We start from the raw sequence: 15,053 nt of genomic DNA, 5'->3' as shown, positions 1-15,053 counted from the left end.
CATCCAAAAGTCTGGAGAGTCTCCAGCGTAGCCTGTAGACTGAGTTGGCATGCCTCTTGAGAGGGTGCCTTGACAAGTAGATCGTCTAGGTAAGGGATCACCGAGTGTCCCTGAGAGTGCAAGACTGCTACCACCGCCGCCATGACCTTGGTGAAGACCCGTGGGGCTGTCGCCAGACCAAATGGCAGAGCTACGAACTGAAAATGGTCGTCTCCTATCACAAAACGTAGAAAACGTTGATGCTCTGTAGCAATTGGCACGTGGAGATAAGCATCCTTGATGTCTATTGAGGCAAGGAAGTCTCCTTGAGACATTGAGGCAATGACAGAACGGAGGGTTTCCATCCGGAACCTCCTGGCGTGCACATGTTTGTTGAGCAGTTTTAGGTCCAGAACAGGACGGAATGAGCCGTCCTTTTTTGGCACCACAAAGAGATTGGAGTAAAACCCTCTCCCTTGTTCCTGAAACGGTACAGGAACCACTACTCCCTCCGCTCTTAGGGAGTCCACCGCCTGCCGCAGGACATCTACACGGTCTGGGTGTGGGGAGGTTCTGAAGAACCGAGCTGGAGGACGAGAACTGAACTCGATTCTGTACCCGCGCGACAAAATGTCCGTCACCCACCGGTCTTTGACCTGTGACATCCAAGTGTCGTAAAAGCGGGAGAGCCTGCCCCCGACCGGAGATGCGGAGGGAGGGGACTGGAAGTCATGAGGTAGCCGCTTTGGAAGCGGTTCCTCCATTTGCTTTCTTGGGGCGTGAATGAGCCCTCCAGGAATCTGAGTTTCTTTGCGTCCTCTGAGTCCCTTTGGACGAGGAGAATTGTGTTTTGCCCGAACCTCGAAAGGACTGAAACTTCTGCTGCCACTTTCTCTGCTGAGGTTTGCTTGATCTGGGCTGGGGTAAAGAGGAGTCTTTACCCTTGGACTGTTTAATGATGTCAGCCAGTGGCTCGCCAAACAGTCTTTCTCTAGACAAAGGCAAGCTGGTTAAACATTTTTTGGAACCAGCATCTGCTTTCCAGTCCTTTAACCACAATGCCCTGCGCAAAACTACCGAATTGGCAGACGCCATTGAGGTGCGGCTGGTAGATTCTAGGACCGCATTGATAGCGTAAGACGCAAACGCGGACATCTGCGAGGTAAGGGACGCCACTTGCGGCACCGCTGGATGTAAGATAGCATCCACTTTCGCTAAACCAGCTGAAATAGCTTGTAGCGCCCATACGGCTGCGAATGCTGGAGCAAACGACGCGCCGATAGCTTCATAGACAGATTTTAACCAAAGGTCCATCTGTCTGTCATTGGCATCTTTAAGTGAAGCGCCATCTTCCACTGCAACTATGGATCTAGCTGCAAGTTTGGAAATCGGGGGATCCACCTTTGGACACTGGGTCCAGCGCTTGACCACCTCAGGGGGGAAAGGATAACGTGTATCCTTAGAACGTTTAGAGAAACGCTTTTCTGGATGAGCATCGTGTTTCTGGATTGATTCTCTGAAGTCAGAGTGATCCAACAGAGCACTTAATTTACGCTTGGGATAGAGGAAACGAAATTTCTCCTGTTCTGCCGCTGCCTCTTCTGCTGAAGGGGTTGGGGGAGAAATATCTAACAGCCTATTGATGGCTGAGATAAGATCGTTTACCATGGCGTCCCCATCCGGGGTATCCAGATTGAGAGGGGTTCCAGGATTAGACTCCTGATCACTCTCTTCAGACACATCACAGGGAGACTGATTGCGCTGAGACCCTGAGCAGTGTGATGACGTTGAGGGTCTTTCCCAGCGAGCCCGCTTGGGGTGGCTGGGGCAATCATCTGAGTCATCATACTCATCCTGAGAGGCCGGGGACCCCCTTGCAGTCTGGATTAAATCCAACTGCGGAGGGTTAGAGGACATAGACCTCGCCGTGTCCATAGACTGAGCCCCAGGCATGGATTGCAAAGTTTCCAGGATTTTTGCCATAGTCACCGACATATTAACCGCAAAAACTGCAAAGTCTGACCCTGACACCGGGGCAGGACTTACAGGCGTCTCAGCCTGGGTCACTATCTCTCCTGACTCCGGCTGGCGAAGCAGCACCGGATCTGAGCATTGCACACAATGGGGGTCTTTGGAACCTGCTGGTAGAGCAGTCCCACAAGCAGCACACACAGTGCACACAGCCCTAGCCTTGGCAGCTTTGCGTCTTGTGGATGACATGCTGCTGCTTCCTCAGAGCGATCTGGGGTATTCAGCCAGGAAGCGACCTCACAGTGCAAGAAATCAATAAATCTCTATGTCCAGTGACACAATACACTAACATACACTGAGGCACTAGAGGGGCCAGCTGAAAAGCCGCTTACCGCCCGCTAAAGAGCGGGTGTGTGGTCTTCCAAAGCCCCTCAGTCTAGGTCTCCCAGAGCCTTGCGTCCTTCCTCCAGCCAGCCATGCATGTAATGGCTGCCGGCGTCCTGAGGGAAGAAGGGGGGCGGGCCCTGGGCGTTCCTGACCAAGAGCGGGAAGCCTGCTCCCTCTGTGCCTAGTGTGAGGGCTGGAGCATGTAAATCAGGCTCCAGCCCTCCTCGCTGCCGTGAAACAGCGTCTCTCCCCTACCCTGATTGACAGGGTGGGGGCGGGGAACGATCGGAGCTGCCGGCGTCCTAGGCCCAAAAGCCGGGGACTAGTGTTATAAACGCCGCCGCCGTAAAAGCGCGGTCGGCGTATCCCCGGCGCACCACAAGTCACAGCAGCGCCGCCCGGTCCAGTGAGGGTCGGCGCTGCGTTCCCAGAACACAAAGTCCCCCAGATGACTGTAGGAACACCAGCTCAGTGTACGGTCCCCGGCGCACTACAACACCCAGCCAGCCCGGAGTGTGTCTGTGCCTGCCGGGGACACAGAGTACCTGTATGATGCAGGGCCCGGTCCCTGATGGTACTCCTGCTCCGTATCCATCAGGTTCTGATGGGTCTGTGGATGGAGCCCGGCGACAGAGCTTTGAGGCCGGCAGGATCCCACTTCCACAGAACCCCCAAGGGGATGTGGAAGGAAAAACAGCATGTCAGGCTCCAGCCCTGTACCAGCAATAGGTACCTCAACCTTACAACACCATCCAGGGGTGAGAAGGGAGCATGCTGGGAACACTATATGTGTCCTCTTTTCTTCCATCCGAACTAGTCAGCAGCTACTGCTGACTAAAATCTGTGGAGCTATGCATGGAATGTCTGACCTCCTTCGCACACAAAGCTAAAACTGGAGTACCCGTGATACCACGGGGGGGTATAGCCAGAGAGGGAGGGGCCTTGCACTTTTAGTGTAGTGCTTTGTGTGGCCTCCAGAGGGCAGTAGCTATACCCCAATCGTCTGGGTCTCCCAATAGAGCGCTGAAGAAAGATCCAGATATTACTCATCCTCCTCGCCTTTAGATCTGCAGTAGCCTTTCATTTTATGTTCATTACTATTCTCACCAGGTGAGCACACCTATTAATTCTTCTATCCTCCATACCATTGGATAAGACCCTATGGGCTCCCCCCACCCCCCACAGAACATTCTCTTGATTCTTCTTGCAGTCCACACAGACCCCTCCATGATCACGTCCGGTGCATGGGACTGCCGCTGCGGTCATCAATGCTTTTGCGGCGCTGCAAAGCATTTAACTGCAGTAAAGCGATGACAACAGACAGCAGTGGCAGCCCCGTGCACTGAACACGATCATGGAGGGGGTCTATGTGCCTGCGGTCCACACAGACATCTCAATGCTCATAGTTGGGGCCTTTGCTGCAGTCCTCGCTTTACTGCAGTTGAATGCAAAGCATTCAACTGAAGTAACTTGATAACAGCAGCAGCAGTACTGTGGACTAGACGCAATCATGGAGGGGTCTCTGTTCGGACTGCAAGAAGCAGGAAAGAGGACACCGCAGGAATGGAGGACAAGTGAGAATAATGTATGTGTGTACACACAACGACATAATAGAGGCCAAGAAGGGGACTGGAATGATGACAGTACTAAATCGATGGGCCCATTACTACAGGGCACAAGGATGGGTCACATTAGTACAGGATGGGTCACATTAGTACAGGATGGGTCACATTAGTACAGGATGGGTCACATTAGTACAGGATGGGGCACATTAGTACAGGATGGGGCACATTAGTACAGGATGGGGCACATTAGTACAGGATGGGGCACATTAGTACAGGATGGGGCACATTACATTTTATTGGTATATATTTTTTATTTGTGAAATTTACCAGTAGCTCCTGCATTTTCCACCCTAGGTTTTTACTCGAGTCAATAAGTTTTCACAGTTTTTTTTGTGGTAAAATTAGGGACCTCTAATTATACTCTGATCGGCTTATACTCTAGTATATATGGTAACAATTAAAGAGGTTGACCACTACTTAAAACTGATCGCCTATCCTTAGGATAGTTCATCAATGTGTGATTAGCTGGGGTCTGACACCCCGCACCTTCACAGATCATCTGTTCTGTGTTTGCGGCGGTAGTGTGCAGCTGGAAATGCTCAGTTACAGAGCTGCTCCGTCTTTTGATAGCAGCCACAGATGGTTACTGTACATCCATTCAAATCAATAAGAGGCAAAAGGTGCAATAACCAGCAGCGGCCACTATCAGTCGACAGGGAAGCTCCGTAACGGAACATTTTCAGATGCCGCCACCGTGAACAGATGAGCGGCGGGGGTGTCAGACCCGGCTGAGCAGACATGGATGATCTATTCTAAGGATAGAACATCAATGTAAAAAGTAGTGGACAACCTATTTAAGGGTATTTAAATCAATATCCTGCCAGCCCCTCAAAAGAAGAGAAAGATATTTTTTTAGTAATAACCAACCTGCTCCTTGATTAAATGCTCCACTTTTTCCGACAGTAAATGTTTGTCTCCAGAGCCATGGCGAATATCAGATTGAAGTTCTAATCTCAGATATTCTCTCTCGCTTTCTAACAGTGCCTGCACACTCTGTAACAGGTCCCTTCTCCAGTCTAAGGCTGTACTTTCCTAGTGTAAAAGTAAAAAATTAAAATATTGTAGAATGTCATATTAATGATGCATTCCTTTATAAACTTTGATACGAAATACAAAAAATTCCTGATTTTACCATGACAGATTAATATGGACAATGGGTAAATTTTAGACAATTTTTTTTATAAAAGACAAAATTGTAACATTATCTAAAAATATAAAGAAAGGGATAAAATGAACGTACAGAAAACATGAATAGTCACATATTATAACATTACAAATAGCTGTACCTTCTCTCCTTTGTCAGCAGCCTGAGCTAAAGCGGAGCTCAGTGACTGGATGGTTTCTTGCAAACTTTGCTTTTCCTTCTGCCAAGTATCTATCTTAATTGCAAGAACAGAACTGTCCGGATCGGTGGTCTTCACCAGGGGACGTTCAGACAACTCAAGGATTTTGCAGCTTTCTTCGTGCACCATATTTAGCATTCTCTGCACAGATACAAAGATGCAGCGCAATTAGATTGAATTGTAAAACCTCTTTACATCTGTTAAAGGGATTGTCCACTTTTAGAAAAGTTTACACTAAGCTCAAATAATGGTCAACAAAAAAACATTTCACGTCGACTGCAGCTTTGCAGATATAGATCGCATGAGCCGCTGACACCACATAGCTCGGTTGTTTGAAGCGATGTTGACATGAGATCAGCGCTGAGGACAACAGACCCTGGAAAATCAGCACTGGACCCAAGGAGGGTGAGTAAAGCACAGTATTTCTTTTTTTTTTTACTATCAACTGATGTTGCAGGAAAAACAGTATCTGAAAAGTGAATAGCCCGTTTAAGTTTTCAAGATAATAAAGTACATAGTCTTGTGTGATATCATGCCAAAATAAAACCATTTCGACAACAGTTTTAATGAAGGTTTACCTGCAGTTGTGGAGACAGCACAGTGGTGCCCATCTTTCCTTTAATATCAATCAGGCTCTCCATATAATTTTGCTCAGACTTGGTGCTAAGTTCAGGTCCGTGGTCTGTAAAGAAACCCATGCATTCTCAAAAGGACATGTAACATTATTTCATGCTGGGGGTGGGGGGGGGAAGCGATGGGGTGATGTAAATCCACCATCCTAGCAGTCAAAGATTGCCGGGGGGGGGATTAAACGACAACTATTGCCACTGACTGTGAGAAGTGGTCCCGTGCTAGTAAAAGAGTAGGCAAAGTCCATGTGGGCTGAAGAACGAATAACAGTTTTAATTCTCTCTTTTTTTTTTTTTTTTTTTAAACATAAATCAATAGTCTGCATGAAAATAAGAAATCTGTTCTCTCTCTTCCTGGATTCATAGTTTGTAAAATTCTTAAATTCACAGTTAAAATCCATCTTCAGTGAGTACAGATTTCCCTTTTGCTGAGATAGGAGATGACAGTTGGTGCACATAAGGTTCTATAGAGACCTGCAACTGTCACATCAGGAGAACTTGCAGCAGAATATCTGTCAGTAGCTCCTCCCACTGCGTAGAATGTTATATGCACCGACTTTCTTCTTTCAGAAGTGGGGATTATATAAAAAAAAAAAAAAAACCAGGCTACACTGAATACAGATTTTATCCATGGATTGACTGTAAAAGATCAATTCAGAAGGAGAAAAGAAGCACATTTCTTAGACAAGATACATTAAAGAGTTGCTTATTTTCATGGTAACTATTGATGTATTAAAGAAACATTGAATACGACAATTACTTTTTAACACTAGAAGTCCCAGGAATTTCGAGCTCCATAGGGTTTCAATGGTAGAAATGTTAAATGACCCCTCTCTGGGATTTCTAGTGTTAAAGGTGATTGACTGTTGCATTTCAGAGTAAATACACTTTCAATAAGATCTACAAAAGAAGTGACTGAGGAAACTTGCTAGCTACCCTGCCCAGCAATACATAGGCAGGAGACCGGTCAAGCTAGCAGAGTGGCTTACAAAGGAACCAGATGACCCCTACATGCCAATTTCTCTTCACTTAGTTTGTGCCCCCCCCATTAAGTCTAAGAACATTTCAAAAATAGTACTTCAAGATAAAGCATACTGAACATCGTTGCAAAGAGGGATCTGGCCCATGGTTCATGCTGCCGGCGGTTTAGGCAGTATGGATAGTCTGATAGGATCCCTTTAAAATTTTCATTTGTCAATTAATAAAGACATAATACAATTTGTAATTACCCAGTTCATGAGACTTTTCAGAATCCATCTGATCGTCCCTGGAGCTCCTTAGGTCATCACCAGAACCATAATCTGTGTGTTCTGCATCTCTTAGCTGAAGAAGAAACATTGTTATACATTTGGTTGGAGATTGTGGCTAGTAAAATAAGACGTCTGTAGTGAGAGTATACATGACTGTCCACATGCACTTACTGGACTGGCCCTCTGTGCGGAGAAATTACTTTCAGATAAAGATGGAGTGCTGGATCCTAAAAGATCACAATCTTCAGGTCTTCTGATGCAAGTAGATTTTGATCTGATGATTTCAGCACTGGGAGCAATGCTCAGTTCAGAGAAGGGTGTATATGCCCCCAGGCTGTGCACCGCTTCTTGTTTTCGTACCATTTCAGGGGAGTCCCAAGTACTCAAGTCTGTGAGGCTCTCAGAGAAGCTCGTAGCCTTTCCAGGTCTTGACAGGTCTGGCTTATGGCTCAGATTTTCAACGTTCTTTTTTGGCAAATCTCCTGACATCAGCGCAATCATGGCTTCTTGGCTCACTAGAGCATCTTGCAGTTTCTTAACCTGAGTACCAAGTTTCTGGGAATGGGTCTGTAACTCTGACACACAAATCTCTCGTTTCTGTTAAAAAAATAAAATAAATAAATAAATAAAAAAAAAAAATGTAAAGCTACAATGATCATGAAAGTAAGGCATTTAAGAGGAAGCATGAAATGGTGATTTCCTCATCTCAACCAACGTATTGAAACAAAAGCCAACAATTAGTGGTGGGTATACCATCGCCCTCCAAAATGTCAAATGTCCCAACTTGTCATGTGTTAGAGTATCAAATTACATCTTGATGAAAACATCTCCTGCTGTTCACAGGTGGAGTTATTGTCTCCTGAGGCATGGCATCCCAGTCTTCTTGAAGAGTGGCCCTCAGATCATTGAGGATCTGGGGTACAGATTTACGGCCTCTACACGGCGACTCAGCTGATCCCATAGGTTTTCTATGGGACTCTGGTCTGGAGAAAGTGCAGCTGCTCCATTTGAGATCCCCCAGTCTCCAGCAGCTGGTCCTTAATGATGCAACCTTGATGACCTAGAGCATTGTCGTCCAAGAAGATGAAATTTGGCCTCTGTTGTTCATGCACAGGCACAATGACTGGTTTAATGAGGTTATTCCAGTAGTAGGGGCTTGTTGCTCTACCAGTCACACATTGTAGGGCTGTTACGTATTGACTAGACACACCGACACACACACACACACATCACACAAGGTTTGTCTAGTGACAACAGTGGCTGATGCATACTGCTCTCCATGAAGTCTCCAACATAGTTTGCAACCATCACTTCTCAGCGTGAATCTACTTTCAGTGAACAGCACTGAGGCCCACTGGTCCCTCATCCAGCGGAGAAGCTCCCTGGTCCATGCAAGACTGATGCCTGTGCATGTGGTCAGGTATCCTGCAGGTCGTCTACCACCTGATGTAATTGATGTAAAAGCATTTTGAATGGTCTGACATGACACTTGAGTGCTACACAACTCCAGGCAGATTTTAAGGGATGTGAGCAGCACCCATCATCTGGTTCCAAGGGGCATTGTTCACAATGAAGCTGTCATCAGTGAGAGATGTGGCCAAAGGAGTTCTACTACTATGCCTTTCTGGGACTCCTCCAGTCTATCTCTGTTACAACCGACTGATGACACTGACAATCTAAGCCCAGTGGCCACTACATAAACCAAATATCTCTCTTTTGCAGTAATGCAGTGCCATATTTTCCCTAGTACATTTTTGGCCTTTTCAGTGTGCAACTGTTTGCATTTATAGTTACTATGTTTTTTCAGTTAGCACCTGTTCACATTTGTTGGATGTGCGGGTCCGTTTTTTGATATTTCCAGTGGCCACTTCAGTCTGAAAACCTCCTGCTTGAAGGATGCAGGTACCGTTGATCAATTGTTAGTGGTAGACTTGGGGGTACTTTGCACGTTGCGACATCGCTACTGTGATAACGTCGGGGTCAAATTGAAAGTGACGAACATCCGGCGCCGGTAATGACGTCGCAACGTGTAAAGCCTAGATGCGCCGATAAACGATCGCAAAAGCGTCGTAAATAGGTGATCTGTGTAGCGTCGGACATTTTCATAATGTCGCACCAATAGGACATACGATGTTGTTCCTCGTTCCTGCGGCAGCACACATCGCTGTGTGTGAAGCCGCAGGAGCGAGGAACATCTCTTTACCTGCCTCCACCGGCTATGCGGAAGGAAGGTGGTGGGCGGGATGTTTATGTCCCGCTCATCTACACCCCTCCACTTCTATTGGCCGCCTGCCGTGTGACGTCGCACAACCCGCCCCTTTAGGAAGGAGGCGGGTCGCCGGCCAGAGCGACGTCGCAGGGCAGGTAAGTGCATGTGAAGCTGCCGTAGCGATAATGTTCGCTATGGCAGCTATCAGAAGATATCAGATGTGCGACAGGGGCGGGTACTATCGCGCTCGGCAACGCTAGCATCGGCTAGCAATGTCGCAACGTGCAAAGTACACCTTGGTCTCATGATGTCAAAAACGTGAGCAGCATGATGAGAAGGCCTGCTGAAATACCAATTAAAAAATTATAATTGAACTCCATTGGACAATTCATGAATCAAACACCTGTTGTGAATTTTGACATTAAACTCCTTGTTATAGAACAGCAAGTTGTGCAAAACGTCCTGGAACATTGAACAGTTGGACACGTGCATTGAAATGTTTAGAAATAGTCACATTATGTTCACCTGAAAAGAATAGAGGGTATTTTAGGATCAACCTGAAATAACCACTATAAAACACACACACACACACACACACACACACACACACACACACACACACACAATGTGTTGGCACAGGTAAGTTGCAGTATAGCACAATTATTGCACACCCAGATAGTGCATGCACTTTACCAATACAGGCATCTTAACACTAAAATGCCTAGGTTGATGTGATTGGCTGGAAGATCCAATCAATGTGATATAAATGGAGTTTTAAAGAAATAATGGCCTCTCTACAGGACATTAGAACCTAAGAAACCTGTCTATGTTACTAATCATTCTATTTCATATTTGCACCTGAAGCTGCTGAAGAGCATCTTGGGCTTTAGCTTCTCTTCGTTCACACTCGGAATGCAACTCTTCTAGTTCTTGCTCCATGTTAACAATACGAGTTTGTGCATCATGAAGATCGGCTTCTCTCAAACTTGCCAAATTCTCTGCAATCTGCAACTGCTTCTTAAGAGAAACCTGAGTGTTTAATGATACAACAAAAAAACATAATTGCATTGTATTAAATTTTGTAATCTATAGCCTCTCTGCATTTCTTGTATTTTTAAGATCTAACCAAAAAAAGTGTTACCTAAAGAAGATTTTGGGTACTCAGGTAAAGTCTCTTTCTTGGAACCTTTATTGGGGGACACAAGAAGCCATGGGTGTATGCTGTGCTGCTGCCAATAGGAGACAGACGCTATACAAAAAAAGTTAGCTCTTAGTAGGATATACTCAGGAACTGGCACAAGGTTAAATTAGTCAGTGAGGAAGCAGTAGCAACACCTGTAAAGTAAGAACTGCAGTGTTGTGCTGGGTCCCTCAAAAAAAGATTTTTGGTTGAGAGTATCCAAAATCTTCTTTTATCGCTTCATTATGGGACACAGGAAATCATGGGACAGCCTAAAGCAGTCCCCAGGGTGGGCAGAAGACAAAAGACCCTCAGGTCTGAGCTCAGGACACTGCTGCTTGTAGACCCTTTACTGAGGCTCACATCTATTGAAGCATTTGTGTGAATGGAGGATCAGGTAGCAGCTTTGCACAGCTGCAAGATGGAGCATTCCAGAATGTTCAGCCCAAAAAAAAAAAAAAAAAAAAAAAAAAATCAGCAAACTGTCTTGGCTCTGGAGGCAGGACATTATCTGCGATGATCGGGGATCATGAACCAAGAATCTGCAAATATGAAGGGTGCTGTCCTGGAGAGGTAGAGATGTAGTGCTCAAGGTCCAGCTTATTAAGTGACCTTTCCCAAGAATGAGTGGTAAACAGCCAAAAATAAGGGCAGTATGAGGTCTTTGTTAAGGTGCAAAAAGGAAACCTCCTTCGGAAAAAAGGATGGTATCGGAAGCGGGAACACCTTATCCTGGTGGATCATCAAGAAGGGTGCATAGCAAAAAAGAGCTGCAAGTTCACACACTCGCCTGATGGAGGGGATAGCTACAAGGTAGGCAACTTTCCAGGAGGGGAAAAGACAGACATCTTGTACGCGTTCAAATAGAGTGTTCTGAAAAAATGTCCTGAACGAGATTGAGGTCCCGAGGCTCTACCGGGGATCGGTTAGGTTGAACTGAATATGTCTGACTCCCTGAAATAATGCTTTGATCTGAGGACGAGATCCCAGATATTTCTGAAAAATAATTAAAGCGCCGATAGCTCACCTTTGATAGAACTAAGACAGGCCAGCTTTGAGGCCTGACTGCAAGTAGGTCAAAAGAGAGAATAAGGAAAAAGTATGGTATGGTATATGAGAGAGGAAAAAGGATGCCTTGCCTTGATCATGGTCTGGATGATCTATTGGGAGAAACCAGGGGACCTTAATACCACGGTTTCAACAGCCATGCTGTTAAATTAAGCGATTGAGAATCCTGGTAGAAGAGGGGGCCCTGCGAGAGAATATCTGGAAGCTTCTACGGCACTTTCGCCAGAAAGTTGTTTATCTCTGCGATCCAAGTTAGTCTAGGCCAGTCTTTGACCACGAGTATGATGGGCCATCCTTCAGCTTTGATCTTCTTGATCAGCTTGGAAATCAGGGGTAAAGTAGGAAAAATGTAAGGAAGGAAAAATGTGGGTCCAGGGAATCACCAGAGCATTGCAGTCTATCGAAGGGGATTGCGAGCTCTGGATACAAACTGGGGGACTTTGTGGTTCAACCTGGATGCCATTAGATTGATATTGGGAGTTCCTCATCGGGGGAAGATCTGGTTGAATATTATCGGATTCAGGGACTACTTGCCTGTGGCTCAGCTCAGAAAGCTGGTGGCCCAAATGTCCACTCCGAGAATGTGTACCGGCGATTTCAGTGGAACATCTTGTAGAGCTCATGACAGAATCTGGGAGAATTCTGACTTCATTGCGGACTTTGAGTACAGTCTTGGTGGTTGATGTATGCCACGGCTGTGGCATTGTCAGATTGGACACAAATTGGATTCCCGAAGAGAAAATCCGCCAGTGAAGCGGAGTAAAGAATATTGCCCTGAGTTCGAGAATGTTGATTGGCAGAGATGCTTCCTGAAAGTTCCATCGAACTTTGATCATGAAGCCTTGAAAAACTTACCTAAACTAGAAATCTGGTATCCGTCATTACGATCTTCCAACATACTGGCAGAAACTATCTTCCCTGTCAGATGTGAGGAGAGTGATATTTCAGCTTTTCTTGTTGAATGCATTTTCAAAAACGTATACATTTGGGGTTTTTTTCTGGTCAAGATGGGGTGCAGAGTGTACATTAACTGAGGGAAAAAAAAATGAACTTTGTTTCATTGCAGCCATTTGGTAAATTATAAAAAAAAAAGTGAAAAATTTAAAAGGGGCCTGGATACTTTCTCTACGTTCTGTAGAAACATGGCTGGTGCAGACCAGTGTCTGCTTCCTAAGGACACAAAACCAAAACTGATTTAAGGTGACAGTTGGTGAGTGTACTAGTGGAGAGTAGCTAACTTTTCTGCATAGTGTCAGCCTCCAAGTGGCAGCAGCATACACCCATGGGTTTCTGTGTCGCCCTAATGAAGCGATAAAGAAAACTATTTAAAACCTTCATGAAAGATACATTCATTATGCACTAAAGTCATCTTTAAATCCTACTTCTAAAACACAGAAATACATAGCTTTTTCAACTGATATCTTTATATATGAAATGCAATCCAGACATGGATATTTCAGAATGGCTTGCATTGCAGTACTGTTAATAGTGCATCCACACAACTATTGTATGGCTGCAATGTCTGGCCCAACCACAAGTCTGTTAGACTTCAACTAACCGCTTCATAGCTGCCCATGAGTACAGTCCCCTAACGTTACCAATCACAGTAGTTACTGATGACGAAAGTTGGAGCAAATGGATTTACAGGATCCGGTCCATCAACCACATCATAAATCTGTGACCACTGGAAGAGAGCCCCGAGAACCACCTCCTATATCCCAGCATCTGCGATTCTTGTTTTGATTAAACTGCCTTCCAGTGAAATTATATACATGTGACGTTCTGCCAGGCGAGGTAATCAAAAGAAAAAGCCGTAGATAGCGAGAGGTAGGTAGGTGGTGGTTCTCATAGTCCCTAGATGGGAGCCCTATATTAAAAAAGGGTTATCCAAGACATTTTTGCGTATTGGGCTAAAAGCTAGTAGGCATGCTGATTCATAGCTGACCCATCGCAGCTAGGAGCCAGCTGTGAATCAGCATGAAATAGGTGGAGACTCATCAACCGAGCAAAAGAAGAGATGCGGCTGTCAACATGACATCAACAGAAGCTGCAGAGTCGCAACTACCTACCTGTACGTTCTTTGCCCCATACGCAATAATAGTCCTGGTTAACCCTTTTAACAAAATAGCTGCAAAACTGGATCATGCGAATCAACTCACACCATCTCTACTCATGACTCAAGCAATAGAAATAAAAGCAGATGTACTGGAGTGACAGCACAAAAATATTCTACTGAAGGAAAGAGGGATAAAATAAGTGCTCACCAGTTGGGGTACTATTTGCAAATCCATGAATTCATCCTCAGTTTGTGTTTGGACCTCTTCAGTGAGGATTTGAGCTGTCTGCTCCCAATCACTGTGACGTTGCTTCAGATACTGTATTTCTTGCCTGTACCCCTCTTCTCGCTCCTTTTGTTCATTGGAAAGTTTTAACATTACATCTTTAAGGGAAATGCTCTCTTCTTGCAGTTTTTGCAATTCCATTTTGGCAGCTTCTAGAGACAGTGCACTATGAGCCAGTTGATTCTCATATTCTGTTTGATCACCTGCGCTTTGTTCTTGCATGGTCTGAACTAATAGATCTTTGTCCATAAGGAATCTATCCTTTTCCCGTAACCTATCCTGCAGTTCTTGCAGTTGTGAGGAGAGGCTGGAAATTTGTTCTTCTCGCTCTGAAAAACGAGTCCAGAGGAGCTCATTCTCCTCCTGCAGATTCCTATGTTCCCCTTGTAGAGTCTCTAGCGCCTGCTCATGCTGCCTGCACGACTGCTGGACATTGTGCAAATTTCTTTCCAGGACATCCAGTTCATTAATGTGCAGCGCATCCTTCTCTTCCAGTTCTTGATGTAAAGCTTCCAGTTCAGTCCTGTGTGTGTGCTCCGTGTCCTCTCGCCCTTGGGTTGTGTTCTCTTCTCTACCTTGTAATTTTTTAGCTCCTTTCCTCAGTTCCTGTTGTAAGTTTTCCACTTCGCCAAAATCTAGATGATCCAGACTTTCTTGGCTGTCACTGATTTCGTGCCTGTTGGGACCCAAGAGTTCCAGCTCTTTTTGCAATTTTTCAATCACTTCATGAAGCTGCTCAATTTCTTCTTCCTTGTCCTTGCGTAATCTCTCTAAGTCGCTGCGAAGAAGTTCAACAAGTGATCTTATTTCCTCCACTTCTGCAGATTGAGTACCTGTTGCCTAGATTTTGGGAGAAGAAGGGAATTTTGTTACTTACCGTAAATTCCTTTTCTTCTAGCTCCTATTGGGAGACCCAGACGATTGGTGTATAGCACTGCCTCCGGAGGCCACACAAAGCATTACACTAAAAAGTGTAAGGCCCCTCCCCTTCTGGCTATACACCCCCAGTGGGATCACTGGCTCACCAGTTTTAGTGCAAAAGCAAGAAGGAGGAAAGCCAAGAACTGGTT

The 15,053-nt window shown here is 45.5% G+C and overlaps 1 protein-coding gene across 5 annotated transcripts in view; it reads right to left on the bottom strand.

The window, feature by feature from the left end:
- Positions 1-15,053, bottom strand: part of PCNT (pericentrin) — a 432,670-nt gene that overhangs the window by 63,719 nt on the left and 353,898 nt on the right. For all 5 annotated transcript variants that reach the window (XM_075317440.1, XM_075317436.1, XM_075317438.1 and 2 more), the window contains 7 exons: positions 13,906-14,823; positions 10,252-10,422; positions 7,356-7,781; positions 7,164-7,257; positions 5,884-5,987; positions 5,249-5,446; positions 4,830-4,994 (listed from right to left, as the gene is read on the bottom strand). In XM_075317440.1, coding sequence (XP_075173555.1) covers positions 4,830-4,994; positions 5,249-5,446; positions 5,884-5,987; positions 7,164-7,257; positions 7,356-7,781; positions 10,252-10,422; positions 13,906-14,823 — 2,076 coding nt within the window. The remainder of the gene's footprint in view (positions 1-4,829; positions 4,995-5,248; positions 5,447-5,883; positions 5,988-7,163; positions 7,258-7,355; positions 7,782-10,251; positions 10,423-13,905; positions 14,824-15,053) is intronic.

Source organism: Anomaloglossus baeobatrachus, chromosome 7 (genome assembly GCF_048569485.1).
Source record: "Anomaloglossus baeobatrachus isolate aAnoBae1 chromosome 7, aAnoBae1.hap1, whole genome shotgun sequence".
In the NCBI taxonomy this organism is placed as follows: domain Eukaryota; kingdom Metazoa; phylum Chordata; class Amphibia; order Anura; family Aromobatidae; genus Anomaloglossus; species Anomaloglossus baeobatrachus.
This window is presented reverse-complemented; position numbering and strand designations above follow the sequence as displayed.